The following is a 15,614-nucleotide window of genomic DNA, read 5'->3' as shown; positions in this document are numbered from 1 at the left end:
CGTAGTGACCCAGCTGAGTGATGAGGTCAGATCTTTCCACCATCCTCGAGTGCGGTGTTTGTTTTAGCCTCAGGCCACCCAGTGATGGTACAGCAGCAGTAGATCAGAGCATCAGGGCATCTGTTGGAAACAGAAATGAAAGTAGCAACATGAATAAAAGAAACCCATGAATAAAAGCACGGGCCTGTGATGCAAATGAGCTGGCTGGGAGAGAGGAATTTAGAGTGAGGCTGACTCGCCCATGGCAGAGGTGCTACTGTGATGGCATGGAGAGCTGTACACAGAGCGAGAAAGAGATAAAATGACGTGTTTTCACTTCCACCCCCTATGCTCATTTGTAGCATAGCAGGCTTCCTATAGGCATCAAGGGCACTGGCTCACAATAGAAGACGGTTGTCATGTCTTAATCAACTCTGATCCAATGACTCCTTGTGGATTTTTTTGATCTCAGCAGGATATTCTCACATCATTTAACCACTGTGTGTGTGTAAGAGAGAGAGAGAGACAGATCTCCTCTCAGTGGTATGGCTCCCATGCATTAATAAACAGGAATTCTTAACACTCGGCTCCTGGATGAAAAGAGGAATCTGTTTTAAGCGAGATGTCCGCTGCAGGCTCTTTTAGGACTGCCTAAGGTGACTTTTTCCATTAGAGTTCCCTAGGAACACAAACACAGCCTCACTCCCACTGTCAGTGAATGCACATATATACTGTACAGTACAGTCGGCCCCCAGAGAAGAGGGGTAGTGCATAGTAAAGCCCTGTTAGCGGTAGTAGTAGTGTACTCCACATCCTTCCAGGCTGGCTCCGGGGCTTCAGCAGTGGAATGGAAGACAGGATGTCTATTAAAAAGTCATGGGACGAGTGGGGTAAACAAAATGGGTGTGACATTTAGCTCATTAGCATTACACACTGTCCTACACAAGCCGAGAGAGGGGGAGCACATCCATGTACAGTACTTAGCACTCAAGCGTGAGTGGTTCAACTCCAAACTACAAGACTTGGTTTGAGCAGTTCAATATCTACACCAATATTTTTTCATCAAAGGACGGTTCCCTTACTCTTTCTGTGGACACTTTATTTATGCATGAGCATTTCATTTTTCAGAGCTTCCCCACTGCGTACAGACGTCCCTTAAATGTCTAGTTTTGGTAGAGTTGTCAGCTGACGTGAAATCAACAAAAAATGTCACCGTGTCAGTGGATTTAGGTTAAAAAAAAGACGAAATTCTCTTATGTTGATGACTTTTTGCGATTTCCAATCAGTTTTCAAAGTTGATTCAACGTCATCACATGTACTTTTTGTTGTTTAAATGACATGGAAACAATGCTGATTCAACCAATTTTTGCCAAGTATCACAACCGGCCGTGATTGGGAGTCCCGTAGGGCGGCGCATAACTGGCCCAGCGTCTTCCGGATTTGGCCGGTGTAGGCCGTCATTGTAAATAAGAATTTGTTCTTAACCGACTTGCCAAGTTAAATAAAGGTTAAATAAAAAATAAAGTAGGGCTGGTGCAGCTCTCTCTCACAGAAAAGAGATACATGAAAAAACTAAAACATGTGAAGTGGTCAACTGATTATTCATGTAGTTTTTCAAACAAACATTCACATTCTGGTGACCTTATGAGGGTTTAATAAAAATGGGCCTACAGGAATCCATTGACAAACCATAAATTAACATTTTTTCAGGTGGTACTGTACATTTCTCCTTGAGGCCTCTTATCTAAGGATGGCGGGGGAATGGGTGTGGGAGTGGATTCTGGCTGGTATGCTGGGGCTGTTCTGACTCCTCATCAGCCCATTACATTTTAAGATACATCACTAAGTACTTTTAGTAGTCCATTATCCACCATTAAGTACTCACAAGTTTGGGTATACCATTTAACAGTCCTGGACATGGCCATTTTCACTTTTCCATCAACAGGTTAAGCACTGCAACACTATCAGGCATGCCAGCCGATCACTTTGCCTTCCTTTGGTGTTAGATAATGTCTATCTAGCAACTCAAATGTCACTCAATTTCCCCAATGCTTTGTGTGTTCCCAAGGGATGGCCAGGCCATGTGCATACATCTCTCCAGGCAGTAAGATTTGAGTGTGGTGCATTCTGCAGTCATGAGGGCTTAGGCTCTTGAGCACTTGTCCCCATAATCCAGTGTTTTGAAAATGAGACTCCAGCTGTTCGGGGCAGAAAGGTGCAGCCTTGGAGGAGTTTGGAAAAGATAAGCGCTTGTGTCTTCCATTTTGCCTCAAGGTCCTTTTTCTTCTCGCGTGACTGGTTTTCTTTCTTTGGACTGCTTTATCTACGTTATAGAATACACTTATTATAGGGCTGAGAAAGTATTCAAAATGTATGTTCGGCCTCACGAGTGGCGCAGTGGTCTAAAAGGCACTGCATCACAGTGCTAGCTGTGTCACTAGAGATCCTGGTTCGAGTCCAGGCTCTGTCTCAGGCAGCCGCGACCGGGAGACCCATGGGGCGGTGCACAATTGGCCCAGCGTCGTCCGGGTTAGGGGAGGGTTTGGCTGGCAGGGATGTTCTTGTCCAATCGTGCACTAGCGACTCCTGTGGCGGACCGAGTGCGCAATGCACCGCTGACATGGTCACCAGGTGTATGGTGTTTCCTCTGACACATTGGTGCGGCTGGATTCCGGGTTAAGCGGGCATTGTGTCAAGAAGCAGTGCGGCTTGGCTGGGTTGTGTTTCAGAGGATGCACGACTCTCGAGCTTTGCCTCTCTCGAGTCCGTACGAGAGTTGCAGCGATGAGACAAGACTGTAATTACCAATTGGATACCATGCGCCAGGCTAGCTCACTAAGTGCAGCTAAAGTATTTGAAAGAAAACAAATTCTACTAGAATCCAGATTTGGTTGTTTGGGTTCAGAGGTTTGAGTTGTTCCATTGAAATGGGACCTCCATGGCTTTGAAAAAATCTCCTGAGGTCAAGGATGGATCACAGTCACCTAAGGCCATACATAGCCTGTGTTATATTAATTTATATTCCTTTCTTGTTGTATTAACTTCCTTAATTTCTCACTAATCTGAGATCAATGTAGAGATTGATTTAGAAACAAATCATTGGAGTTTCTCAGTATTAGATATGAATAGACTGACCTTTAAAATTAATGACAGTGACTTTTTTAGATTATTTTATAAACTTTCTCAGATTCGACCTGAAAGACAATAATAGCCTGACAGCCACATTGTAAAGTAGAAGCAAAGCTTGAGAGCAATTGAGTGGCAGTAGCCACAACATCTTAATATAGTTTGTAATATCGCAGAGAAGTGTTTCAACCAGGCCTACCTTTAATGCTTTAGTCTCTATTCCATTGGGTTTAACCTCTCTGGGGTAGGGGGCAGTATTTTGACATCCGGATGAAAAGCGTGCCCAAAGTAAACTGCCTGTTATGCAGGCCCAGAAGCTAGGATATGCATATAATTGGTAGATTTAGATAGAAAACACTCTAAAGTTTCTAAAACTGTTAAAATTATGTCCGTGAGTATAACAGAACTGATATGGCAGGCGAAACTCAGAGGACAAACCATCCCCCCCCCCAAAAGAATTCAGCTTACCACTATTTTCAATGGCTAGTACTATAATTATAAGCCCAAGTCCTCCTAAATTGCAGTTCCTAGGGCTTCCACTAGATGTCAACAGTCTTTAGAAAGAGTTTCAAGCTGGTTTTTGGAAAAATTATCCAGAAATTTTAGTTTTTCTAGGTGGCTCCCATTTTGGCTGTAGTGTTACCAAGCGCGTGGAGGAAAGCGCGTTCTTTCTTATTTATCTCCGTAATGAACATACTATTCTCTGTCTTAAATTTGATCGTTTATTTGCGTATTAGGATACCTAAGGTTTGATTATAAACGTTGTTTGACTTGTTTGGAAAAGTTTATTAGTAACGTTTGGGATTCATTTTGTATGCATTTTGATGGAGGGAAACTGAGTGGATTATTAACTGAAGCGCGCCAGCTAAACTGAGTTTTTAAGGATATAAAGAAAGACATTATTGAACAAAAGGACCATTTGTGATGTAACTGGGACCTTTTGTAGTGCCAACAGAAGAAGATCATCAAAGGTAAGTCATTTTTTATATCGCTAATTCTGACTTTTGTGTCACACCTGCCTGGTTGAAATATGATTTTCATGTGTTTGTATGCAGGGTGCTGTCCTCAGATAATCGCATGGTTTGCTTTCGCGGTAAAGCCTTTTTGAAATCTGATACGGCGGCTGGATTAACAAGAAGTTAAGCTTTATTTTGATGTATAACACATATATTTCCAAGAATGTTAAATATTTGAATTTAGTATTTTTGAATTTCGCACTCTGCAATTTCACTGGATGTTGGCCAGGTGGGACGCTACCATCCCACGTACCCGTAAGAAGTTAAAGGCCCAATGCAGGCTTTTTGATCTAAATATCAAATAATTTCTGGGTAACAATTTAGTACCTTTTTCTAATAGTTTTCCCTTAAAATGGTCAAAAATTTAAAAATATATAACAAAAATAATTTCTCAAGCAGAACTTTTGCTGGAACTGGTGTGAGTGGGGAGGGGAAATTTGAAAACTAGCTGTTACTGGCAGAGAGGTTTGGAACTCTTTGTTACTGGTCTATATACTGCCTGGTGATGGCACCAGGCAAGCAAAAATCCTTACAGTACATGAAAACCTGCTGATTATAACGTCCTGTGTAGAGGATCTTTTCAACCAGAAATGATCAGGAAATAACTCTGCTACAATTTTTTCACACTTTTACAGTGTTAGTTTCAGCAGATGTACTATATGATACAAAACAAAGGAAAATCACTTTTTACTGCAATGAGCCTTTAAACTCTGTTGCTAGCCTGTGTGGTACACTGTCTCTCAAGACGTGCTCACTGAGATTCTCGTGTTTCTCTCCTTCTGGAGCTTGGGCTCCGGGCTGAAGTGTGCTTGCCAGAGGAACAACGCGTAGGAAGTGATTTTAGTCAGACAAGGAAGGAGCAATGTGTCAGTGATAATAACGTGGCAGCTGGCTACATGCATACCTATACAATTGGTTTATGTCAGCATCATCATCCTGCATTATGGTAGACAAGGACTCAGGACATGCCCAATTTCTTTAAGTTGATTATGGGCATTGTGTTCCTCACTATGTCCAGATAAGATTACTCCCACCGGGCCTTGAACATAGACAGATACATTTTACGGTAGGATGTAACTCAATTGAGGCTTTAATATGTTTAGCGGCTCCAGAAATAGGTTGTTGTACATCCTCCCCCCCCATCTATCTATTTCATGACAGCTAAACAGGATACCGATTGGTTCATTTGGGATGATAGCAAACCGATCCTACCGTTCGTATAGATAGAAAGTTGGTGGCCTATAGAGGGTTGGCAAAAGTACACATGATATAGTCATTAGTATTCCTGCTTTTCTTGTATATATTTAGTTTGTACATATTTTATGTGATATTTCAAAATAGACTTGGATGTTTGTTTAGCTGTGGAGAACATTTTAAAAGAGTAGCTTTGATATTACATTGTGTTTGTTTTGCTGTGCAAATGGAAATGTTGAGATAGGGTTGGGTACAACGTTGTGCCATTAGATTAAACGTGACCTTTCGGTTTGAAATATACTGCATATCCATTTAGAGGTACATTATGCTGGAACTTTTCTCTTCAATCAAAGGAGATTTGAGAAACAATTATTGGACTTATGGAGTGACTGAAGTACTTTCTGCCCATGATTCACCAATAACTCCAAGAGCAGGGATCTCAGTGATCTCTAGTCTAAATTAGTTAACCTTCATTTTAGGCTATATCAAAACAAAAGCATTTAAATGTTTTCGAGTATGACTTGCTGTTAAATATTTCAGATACAGGAAATGCCACAGTACATTTTTACAGAAATGTTTCTATCCACCCACTAAATCTCTCTGTATGTTTTTCTCTGTAGTGAGTGTGAGGGCATTGGATGTCACAGTGACCCAGAGCAGCATCCAGGTAGCCCGCGGCCAGGCGGCCATTTTGTCCTGCTCCTTCTCCACCAGCGCTGCCCTCAACAACCTCAACATTATCTGGATGGTCATCCCGCTGTCCAATGCCAACCAGCCCGAACAGGTAAACCTCCTCTAAACATGTTTATGTGATCTGCGTAGTCTGTGTGCCTCAAAACCATGTTATCCCTCTGAGCTAAAGTCTAGGCATCAGCTGTAGAAAGTTAAAACGTCTTCAGGACTCAGGCAAGGTTACCAGCCCATACACCACCATCACATCCTTCTCCACAGTTCCATACACCTACGCTCCCTCCCTAACCAACAAAATCTCTCAACACAACTTTATTGACACGCCAGACTGGTCACCTCAATGAGGATTTGTGAATATACTGTACTGTTTTCCCATGGGACCCATATGAGTCACTCAGGACAACAATCACACAGCATGCATCTGTGCCAGGCCACCCGGGTATTGTAGTGTTTGGAGCGTGGCGTACGGTACATACAGCACATGCCTGGCACACCAGACTAGTCCCTGTGAACATGAAGCATGTGCAGACTTTATCTATAGCCGAGCCAGAACCGGATATAAGCGGCTGCTCCTGTATGCCCAAAGAAGGTCGCTGTTGTGTTGTAAGGCCATGAAACAAAGCACGCAGGTTTCTCCTGGCCCTTTGATTCGGTCTGATTTCCTCTCATCTGCAGCTGCAGGCATCACAACCTCACCTGCCTCCAACACGTTTAACCTCATCCACATAACATAATAATCTTATGCACTAATTAACCTGGAGCAGCTGTTCTCGCCACACACACAGGCACACACGCACTCAGATAAACACACGGATGAGTGGGACCACGCACACACACACTCACACAATCAGGCAGACAAGCACACACATGCGTGGACACACACCACACACACATGCACACACACGATGATAAGTAATAACAGGGGTGTAACTTTGGTTTTAGAAGTGGAGGGGACATAATTATATGTATATATTTAACCAGTCAAATAAACAGTCCAAACAGCCTACCCGACCGCTCGGGGGCGTCCGCATGGTCCTAAAGCACACTGTTGCCTCGTTTTGTATCACATTCCAATGATAAAACTGGGTGTGCCAAAAATGCAATTTCAGAATGTGTGGGGGGGACATGTCCCCCCGTCCCTGGTGAAAGTTGCGCCCTTGAGTAATAAACACACACACACACACACACACACACACACACACACACACACACACACACACACACACACACACACACACTAACCACACTCAGAAAAACATACATACTGTACATCGAGCTGCATGCAACTGAAAAATACTTATCCAAATGCACCATGCTCACACAACACACCTACACACAAGGTTGCACTGCACAGGTATCTACATGCACACACACACACACACACACACACACACACACACACACACACACACACACACACACACACACACACACACACACACACACACACACACACACAGAGGCTGTTTTGACACAGTCAAACGCACAGATGGAGAGTGAATTGCTAACGTCGAGCAATTGGCTGCCTTAACCTCCTTCACGCCTGTCTGAGCACCCTTTTGGTGTAAACGACGAGGCTCGGGAAACATTGTGTCTGGATGATTCCAGTAGGAAGGAATTATTCCACCACATTCATTTGGTGACGTAGTCTCAGAGGAGTACAGATGTGCCGTGAGTGTGCGCGCCACCTCAGGCTTTCAGGCACCACTACAACAGGATGAAGACAGAGTCAGCTCTAGGCTATAGCACGGCAACATCTCATCAGAGCTACAGTACAGTACAGTATAGAAGGCACCTACACTCATCAACTTGGGTGAAGTAGTTTGAGTGCAGCACAAGCGTGTAAAATTGTCCACCTGTTACAATAGATTGGTTCAAAACATGAGTCAATACCAGTAGAATAACCAGTTGTAATTACCCGGTAACAAGCTAATAAATACATACAATTATGAACTAATGTACTTACCACTTCACTTTGGTAAGTACTGTGTCATTGTCTGTAGTTGACATGCATATTAAAGGGTAGTTACAGAAGTTATTCCCTAAGAGTAATAGTGGAATAGTACCAGTAATATAAAGTATTGCCGTACACCATAACAACATTTTGTACGGGTGCAAGTTCAGTGAATGCTTCAAAATAGAGAAACTTCGCCATTGTTTTCAGTTCTATCACAAGCGTGCTAGTACTGCTTATTCATGTTGTCTGGCGGGCTGTCCGAAAAGTTCACTGTGGTTTGAGTGTACACCGCTGCCAGTGTTGCGACAGCACAAGGCCACTCTGTAGGAAATGGCTGTCATGAATGATTATGGTTCGAGCCATACACCATGGATCATTTCTGAAATGATCTCATGAATGCACGCATCATTTTTTAATAGAAAATGGGCAATAATGAAAAGTGTACAGTCATTTAAAGTCCAACGTTATGTCACATGTGAAGTTTGATCACAGTATTCCATTTTATATGATATAAAAATGATTTATATTAATTTATATGATAAGTCTTTCTAAAAGAACCACAGGAGTGTTATCACTGGAAATGTCAGGCCTCGTGGGACCCCTACTTTGAGCAAATTACGAGTCTTTTGGGCATCAATATTCTAATGTTGGGACCGGTATGCATTGTATGGACTGAAAGGAAGCCTTTACAATGCACACTAACTCTTCCTTTCCTCACATACCAGACATAGGCCTATGCATACTTGTTTGTTTATTAGTGCAGACTCTCTCTGACTGCTTCGTGTATTTGGTATCTTTTAGACCATCCCTGAGGTCATGAATAAGATGTAAATAAGTTGTTGATAGAGTTTAGTTCACCCAGCTTTAGATTAAACGTGAGAACATCAGCCGTGCTCCTCAAAGACTCAACACTTAGAAAACATCAACCTTTTCGGCTGACTGACGATCATATCCCTCTGCTCACTTCGCAAAGAGAGCTCTTCTAATTCTTCTGTTTGTTTACTCTAATCTTCCATGTTTAGCCTCAGATTAAAAGGGCAGTCTGCAGTAGCTACATATACTTTGGGACGGATACAGTGCCTTCGGAAAGAATTCAGACCCTTTGCCTTTTTCCACATTTTGTTAGGTTACAGCCTTACTCTGATTTTTTCCTCATCAACCTACAGTGGATCGTACTTTAAAAGTTGCAGCGTACTGCAGCACAGCTTGCATGGTGCCGCAGAATTCTGTGGCACGTTATTTAAGTGTCAGCCATTTTTACCATTAATGCTAGTTAATGCTAGTTTGACCACCAGAGGACATCTTTGAGAAGGCATTTGATAGCCTTCAATAGTGGCTGTACTAGGGAATTTAAAAACTTTTTTGTAAGAATATTACAAAAATATTGGACTGATTTTAAGAAATGTTGTACACACAATACCCCATAATGACAAAGCAAAGACTAGTTTTTCGATTTTTTTTGCTAATTTATTAATAATAGAAAACTGAAATATCAATGTACATAAGTATTCAGACCCTTTACTCAGTACTTTGTTGAAGCACCTTTGTCAGCGATTACAGCCTCGAGTCTTCTTGGGTATGACTCTACTAGCTTGGCACACCTGCATTTGGGGAGTTTATTCCATTCTTCTTTTCAGATCCTCTCAAGCTCTGTCAGGTTGGATGGGGAGCGTGGCTGAACAGCTATTTTTAGGTCTCTCCAGAGATGTTCGATTGGGTTCAAGTCTGGGCTCTGGCTGGGCCACTCAAGGACATTCAGAGACTTGTCCCGAAGTCACTCCTGCGTTGTCTTGGCTGTGTACTTAGGATCATTGTCCTGTTGGAAGGTGAACCTTCGCCCCAGTCTGAGGTCCTGAGCGCTCTGGAGCAGATTTTCATCAATGATCTCTCTGTACTTTGCTCAGTTCATCTTTGCCTCAATCCTGACTAGTCTCCCAGTCCCTGCCGCTGAAAAATATCCCCACAACATGATGCTGCCACCACCATTCTTCACTGTAGGGATGGTGCCAGGTTTCCTCCAGAAGTGACGCTTGACATTCAGGCCAAAGAGTTCTATCTTGGTTTCCTCAGACGAGAGAATCTTGTTTCTCATGTTCTGAGAGTCTTTAGGTGCGCCTTTTGGCAAACTCCAAGCGGGCTGTCATGTGCTTTTACTGATGAGTGGTTTCTGTCTGGCCACTCTACCATACAGGCCTAATTGGTGGAGTGCTGCAGAGATGGTTGTCCTTCTGGAAGGGTCTCCCATCCCCACAGAGGAACTCTAGAGCTCTGTCAGAGAGGCATTCGGGTTCTTGGTCACCTCCCTGATTGCTCAGTTTGGCCGAGCGGCCAGCTGTAGGAAGTGACTTGGTGGTTCCAAACTTATTCCATTTAAGAATGATGGAGGCCGGTGTGTTCTTGCGGACCTTCAATGCTCCAGAAATGTTTTGATACCCTTCCCCAGATCTGTGCCTTGGCACAATCCTATCTCTACGGACAATTCTTTCGACCTCATGGCTTGGTTTTTGCTCTGACATGCACTGTCATCTGTGGGACCTTATAAAGACAAATCAAATCCAAATCATGTCCAATCAATTGAATTTACCACAGGTGGACTCCAATCAAGTTTTATAAACATCTCAAGGATGATCAATGGAAACAGGATGCACCAGAGCTCAATTTCGAGTCTCATACTGTAGCAAAGGGCCTGAATACTTATGTAAATATGGTATTTCTGTTTTTAATACATTTGCAAAATTTCTAAAACCCGTTTTTGCTTTGCATTATGGGGTATTGTGTGTAGATTGCTGAGGAAATTGTTTTATTTAATCCATTTCAGAATAAGGCTGTAACGTAACAAAATGTGGAAAATGTCTTTCCGAAGTCACTGTATATACTGATTGATTCTTGAAGAAAATCACTTAAATGCCTCATGAGCTTAGTTCAACTGTTGTACTTCATCGGGACTCAAAATACAGTAGAAGCTTGCTTTACTCCAATGTTTGTAAACAAAGTAAATGTAAACAAACACTATATAGCCTCAAAATATGGTTTAAACTATACATTTGATATCATGGATGGTCAATACTTGCATCCATAGCTCTGTCTATGAATTTGAGAGTGGTTACATTTCTTTAGCCCATCCCTCAGCTTTTTAGCGAAACAGTGGTAGGGAGGGCGCTTTGTTATTGTTTCAACTGATGATTCTCGCTTTAAGCCCGATTGCGTGCAGACAATGAGACCTGGTGTGTAGAGCCTTGGAAATTAATCTGTCCATTCTCCTTTACTCCCTAATAAACCACTGCTGTATCCTGATGCTGGGTTTTATAGGAAGTATAGGAGATGATCCAGACCGGGGTCGTACATCAGGGTCCTATTCACTAGGCACGACATGGAAGAAAATGGGCCGAAACTATCTGAACTTGCCCAATAAGAAACGCTCGTTTTCAACATTTTGCAATGTTTTGCTATATGTTGTGCCCTAATGAATACAACCCATGTCATGGCTGATGAGAATGTTGGGAGGGGGGTTGTTCATTGGTTTACAGGCAAGAGAGGGGATGGGATAGCAAGAGGAATATGGCAGTGGACATGGTCTTTGGGGCCATGCCAGTTCTTACTAGGGATCACTGCCATTTGCACACTGGAGCGTACAGCGCTCAGGAAACTGCGGCGCCGCAATTTACATGCAGTTAAGCAGCAGTTTGGAGGGAGGGATGTAGGAAGGGACGGAGGGAGGAAGGGAGAGGGGAGAACATCACGCAGCGTTACTGAGATGGTTCTGTGGCTCCCTGGGTCCTTTGAACAGAACAGTTCAATGGGTGTTCTTTCAAACACCGCTGAATAGCCTCCCTGATTCCCCAGCATGCTTCTGTGTGCCTGGCTGAAGGGTTCGGTGTTTTTTTTTATTTAGAAGGTGCTCACAAATGGCTGCTCTTATCAGAGTTCAAAGCAACAAAAAGCTTTTGAACATCCCCCGACTCTCAAACCTGCAGCTTGGAAGAGCTCAAATCAACAGGAGGTTTCATTTCGATAGTACTTGTATTTTTCTGGATGTTTTTCCACTTTGGCATCACTTTACTGAGGAGAAAATGCATTGCAGATGAATTGACCACGTCAATGGGGCTAGGCTTCTTCATATTATTACCATAGTTTGGTGTTTTAGTTCCTTGTTGTGTGTAATGAAAACAGTATGTTGACTATTGAGCTGTGCCCCTCTTTTTGCTCACAATTTTAAAGCTTGGAAGCTGCTCTTGAATTCAAGCTTGTTGTAATGTAACATACTTGTATAGTTCATGATATTTTTTTATTATCATATTCTGTGTATTATCATTCAAGAGCATCTATGTTATACATGGATGGACCACCTTCCATCCTTTCAGTTGTCAAGTGATGCTTCAGTTTGTACTGCAACACTAGGTCGCCCTCTTGTGAAAGTTTGTTGCACCGGCACTCTTTAGTATCCAGAATCCTCATCCACTCACTTGCCTGGCTGTTGATTCTCTGCTGTTTGGTTTTATTTAACTGTGGGATGAAGTATTGCATTTTAATTAACTTAATTAAACATGACTTGTTGAATTATCTCTAGTGTGTAGCAGAGAAAGGTTTTTGATTAACTTTCTACGATTACATTTAACCTCAGTGATTGTTTTTCCATTCACATTTAAGATATCGTCATACCCTTTATTTCCTCAAAATTAATCAATTCATTATGTTTGTACCTCAATATAAAGCTCTGCATCAATTGACATCTAGATAATGCACTTTCCCCTGCTGACCCAGGATAGACACAGTTGGCCACAGTTTCATGAACTCACATCCGGATGTACAGTGGACAGAAAATCTCTGATATTCCATTGAAATAGAAGTGGTCATTCGCACATGCTTGAAAAATAACAGAAAGGCCTGCACACTGTACGTTCCTAATGACCACCTAATGACCAACATCTCGATCCATAGGATCTTTGTTCGGTCAAACTAATGATATTCCATAGAAACGGCGTGAGTGAATCTCTGCCTTTGTCTTTCTCATCTCAGGTGATCATCTACCAAGGTGGCCAAGTGTTCAGTCTCGCCAACCACTTAAATGGCCGGGTGGGTTTCGTGGCCACCATGCCCAGCACAAGTGCCTCTATCTTCATCAACAACACCCAGCTGTCAGACACGGGGACATACCAGTGCCTGGTCAACAACCTCCCCGACAGAGGGGGGCGCAACATCGGGGTCATCGGCCTCACCGTGCTGGGTAAAACACACACTACTGCATTAGAATTACAATTAAGGGGTTGCATACTATGCACATATAGCCTGGTAACTCTAACTTGACTACAGACCAGGCTACGGTGCATAGCCTACTGTGATAAAATGGATGCATTAAAACTAGGAAGTGTAAGCGCATTGCATATTGTAAGAATTCTATTGTATGACATTTCTTTTGACAAATGAGTGTGCTAAGCTGGTTTTAAAGATGACTCTTATAGCATGTTGGGACACCACAGTTCTGTATATGTATACTATAAGTACAAGATCTGCTTTAGAGAGGAGCATCTGTTAAATTACTCAAATGTAACATGTAAGACCCGATGCCTCTTCAGGAGGCTAGGATCTGTCTGTGCTGATTGCTAAGGTACTAACTATACCCATCTATCTCCTTTCTGTCTCTCCAGTGCCCCCGTCGGTGCCCTCATGCCGTGTCCAGGGCACGCTGGACGTGGGCGCTGACATCATGCTGATGTGCAGCAGTGAGGAGGGGATCCCCACACCCAGCTACACCTGGGTTAAACTGGAGTCGCTGCCCAAGCTGCCCCACACCGCCATGCAAGGTATTAAACCCCTGGCCATGGGCGTGCCCTTTTGCCCCACCTTCGCTGGTAAATCAACAAGTATCTTTGGTAACGTCACCGTGGCTTCCGCCCACCCGCCCCCAACTCTGCCCCTCAGGGTGCCACCACCCACCCTGGTCCAGTTCAGGGCCTGCATTCACAAAGCATCTCAGAGTAGGAGTACTGATATAGGATCAGCTGGTCAACAGTTCCAGTCATTGTATTCATTATGATCTACAAGGCAAACTGATCCTAGATCACCACTCTATTCTGATACTTTTTTTTGAATACGGACCAAGTTTTGTGTGTGTGTGTGTGTGAGCCGTGCAGTGGCCTCTCCTCTCTCTCTCCAGCTGTGTCATCACAGCACAGTGTGATTCTTACCGTACTACACTACTGCTCACTTCAACACAAGGCTACCCTACCCAAGGACTAATCGGCTTAGGTTTTCTTCATCACTCCTCCTCCTGCCTGTCTGTGTTGTTTTACACAGTAGATATCAACTGTACCAGCACTGCCACCATGATATCTGTCTGCAAAACAGCCCATGTTGCAGAGAAGAGGGTAGGGGTGAAATCTAGGCCAGTAATCTGGATTAAGTGCTTATGTGGTTTGTTCCAAGCTCCTATGGTAGCCTTTTCTTAAAGGCAGTTGTGTAATATAATGTAATACTCCATAAATTATCAGACGTATGAACAACGGCACTGTAATTGGGTTTATATCAGCAAGGCACTGTATAATGTACAAAATATACACCAGCCGTTTTACGGGAAGTGATTTGGTGCCCTCTATTGGTTTTTTTCCAGTAGTCCCAGTTACTGTACCTTATCCTAAAGCAAGTTGAATAATGCTGTTATGTAAAGTAACATATCTGCATAATACTAAATAAGATGTGCTCAACAACAATCTCAACTGCCTAAATTATTTTGAAATGATTTTGGTTATTTAAATTATTTAAGTAATGTATGAACGTTACAAGCAAATGGTTACATGAATTATTAGTCCTAAAGGAATTTCATTCATATTTAATCCCAATGCATTTTAATGAGATGTTTTTGTGTCTTGTCTATTTGTTCTGGGGTTGTGGATGGTGTTCCCCAGTGATGTTTTAACCCTAGACTGGCATGGTTTGTGTTTAAACCCCAGACCAGATGCAAGGGACCGTAACACTGAGGAACATCAGTACCAGTACCTCTGGTCTGTACCAGTGTACAGCCTCCAACGCCATCGCCAAGAGCACCTGTCTACTCAACCTGCAGGTTGTGGCACGTAAGTACCCAACATACTGATGACATAAGCACGGCTTTGTGCAGTACCACTCGGAATAAAACATTTTAAAAAACACTAATCGGAACTTATGAATGTTAAATCCTTAGACCTCACCTTAAAAATATTGATTTTATTGTTCAAAATTATTTCACTCTGGATATACTCCTCAAGGATTTATTTTTTTCTTTTTTAATTTGTAATTTTTTTAAAGTGGTAGATCAGCTTTAATATTGCAGATAGACTGTGGCTTCTATCAACATCTGCATCATTTCCAATACCCTATATATATTTTTTGTAAATATATACAGTACAAGTCAAAAGTTTGGACACACCTACTCATTCAAGGGTTTTTCTTTATTTTAATTTTTTTGTACATTGTAGAATAATAGTGAAGACATCAAAACTATGAAATAACATATGGAATCATGTACACTACCGTTCAAAAGTTTGGTGTCACTTAGAAATGTCCTTGTTTTTGAAAGAAAAGCACTTTTTCTCATCATTAAAATAACATAATTTGATCCAGAAATACAGTGTAGACAGTGTTAATGTTGTAAATGTCTATTGTAGCTGGAAACGGCT

At 42.4% G+C, this 15,614-nt stretch overlaps 1 protein-coding gene across 2 annotated transcripts in view; it reads left to right on the top strand.

Moving 5' to 3' along the window:
• The window catches only part of LOC139549751 (immunoglobulin superfamily member 11-like), a 114,958-nt gene that overhangs the window by 88,024 nt on the left and 11,320 nt on the right, over window positions 1-15,614 (top strand). For both annotated transcript variants that reach the window (XM_071360490.1, XM_071360489.1), the window contains 4 exons: window positions 5,936-6,099; window positions 12,979-13,186; window positions 13,608-13,763; window positions 14,910-15,032. In XM_071360490.1, the coding sequence (XP_071216591.1) occupies window positions 5,936-6,099; window positions 12,979-13,186; window positions 13,608-13,763; window positions 14,910-15,032 (651 nt within the window). The remainder of the gene's footprint in view (window positions 1-5,935; window positions 6,100-12,978; window positions 13,187-13,607; window positions 13,764-14,909; window positions 15,033-15,614) is intronic.

This window comes from Salvelinus alpinus, chromosome 22, assembly GCF_045679555.1.
Source record: "Salvelinus alpinus chromosome 22, SLU_Salpinus.1, whole genome shotgun sequence".
In the NCBI taxonomy this organism is placed as follows: domain Eukaryota; kingdom Metazoa; phylum Chordata; class Actinopteri; order Salmoniformes; family Salmonidae; genus Salvelinus; species Salvelinus alpinus.
Note: the sequence above shows the minus strand (reverse complement) of the source record. Positions and strands in the feature narration are given on the sequence as shown.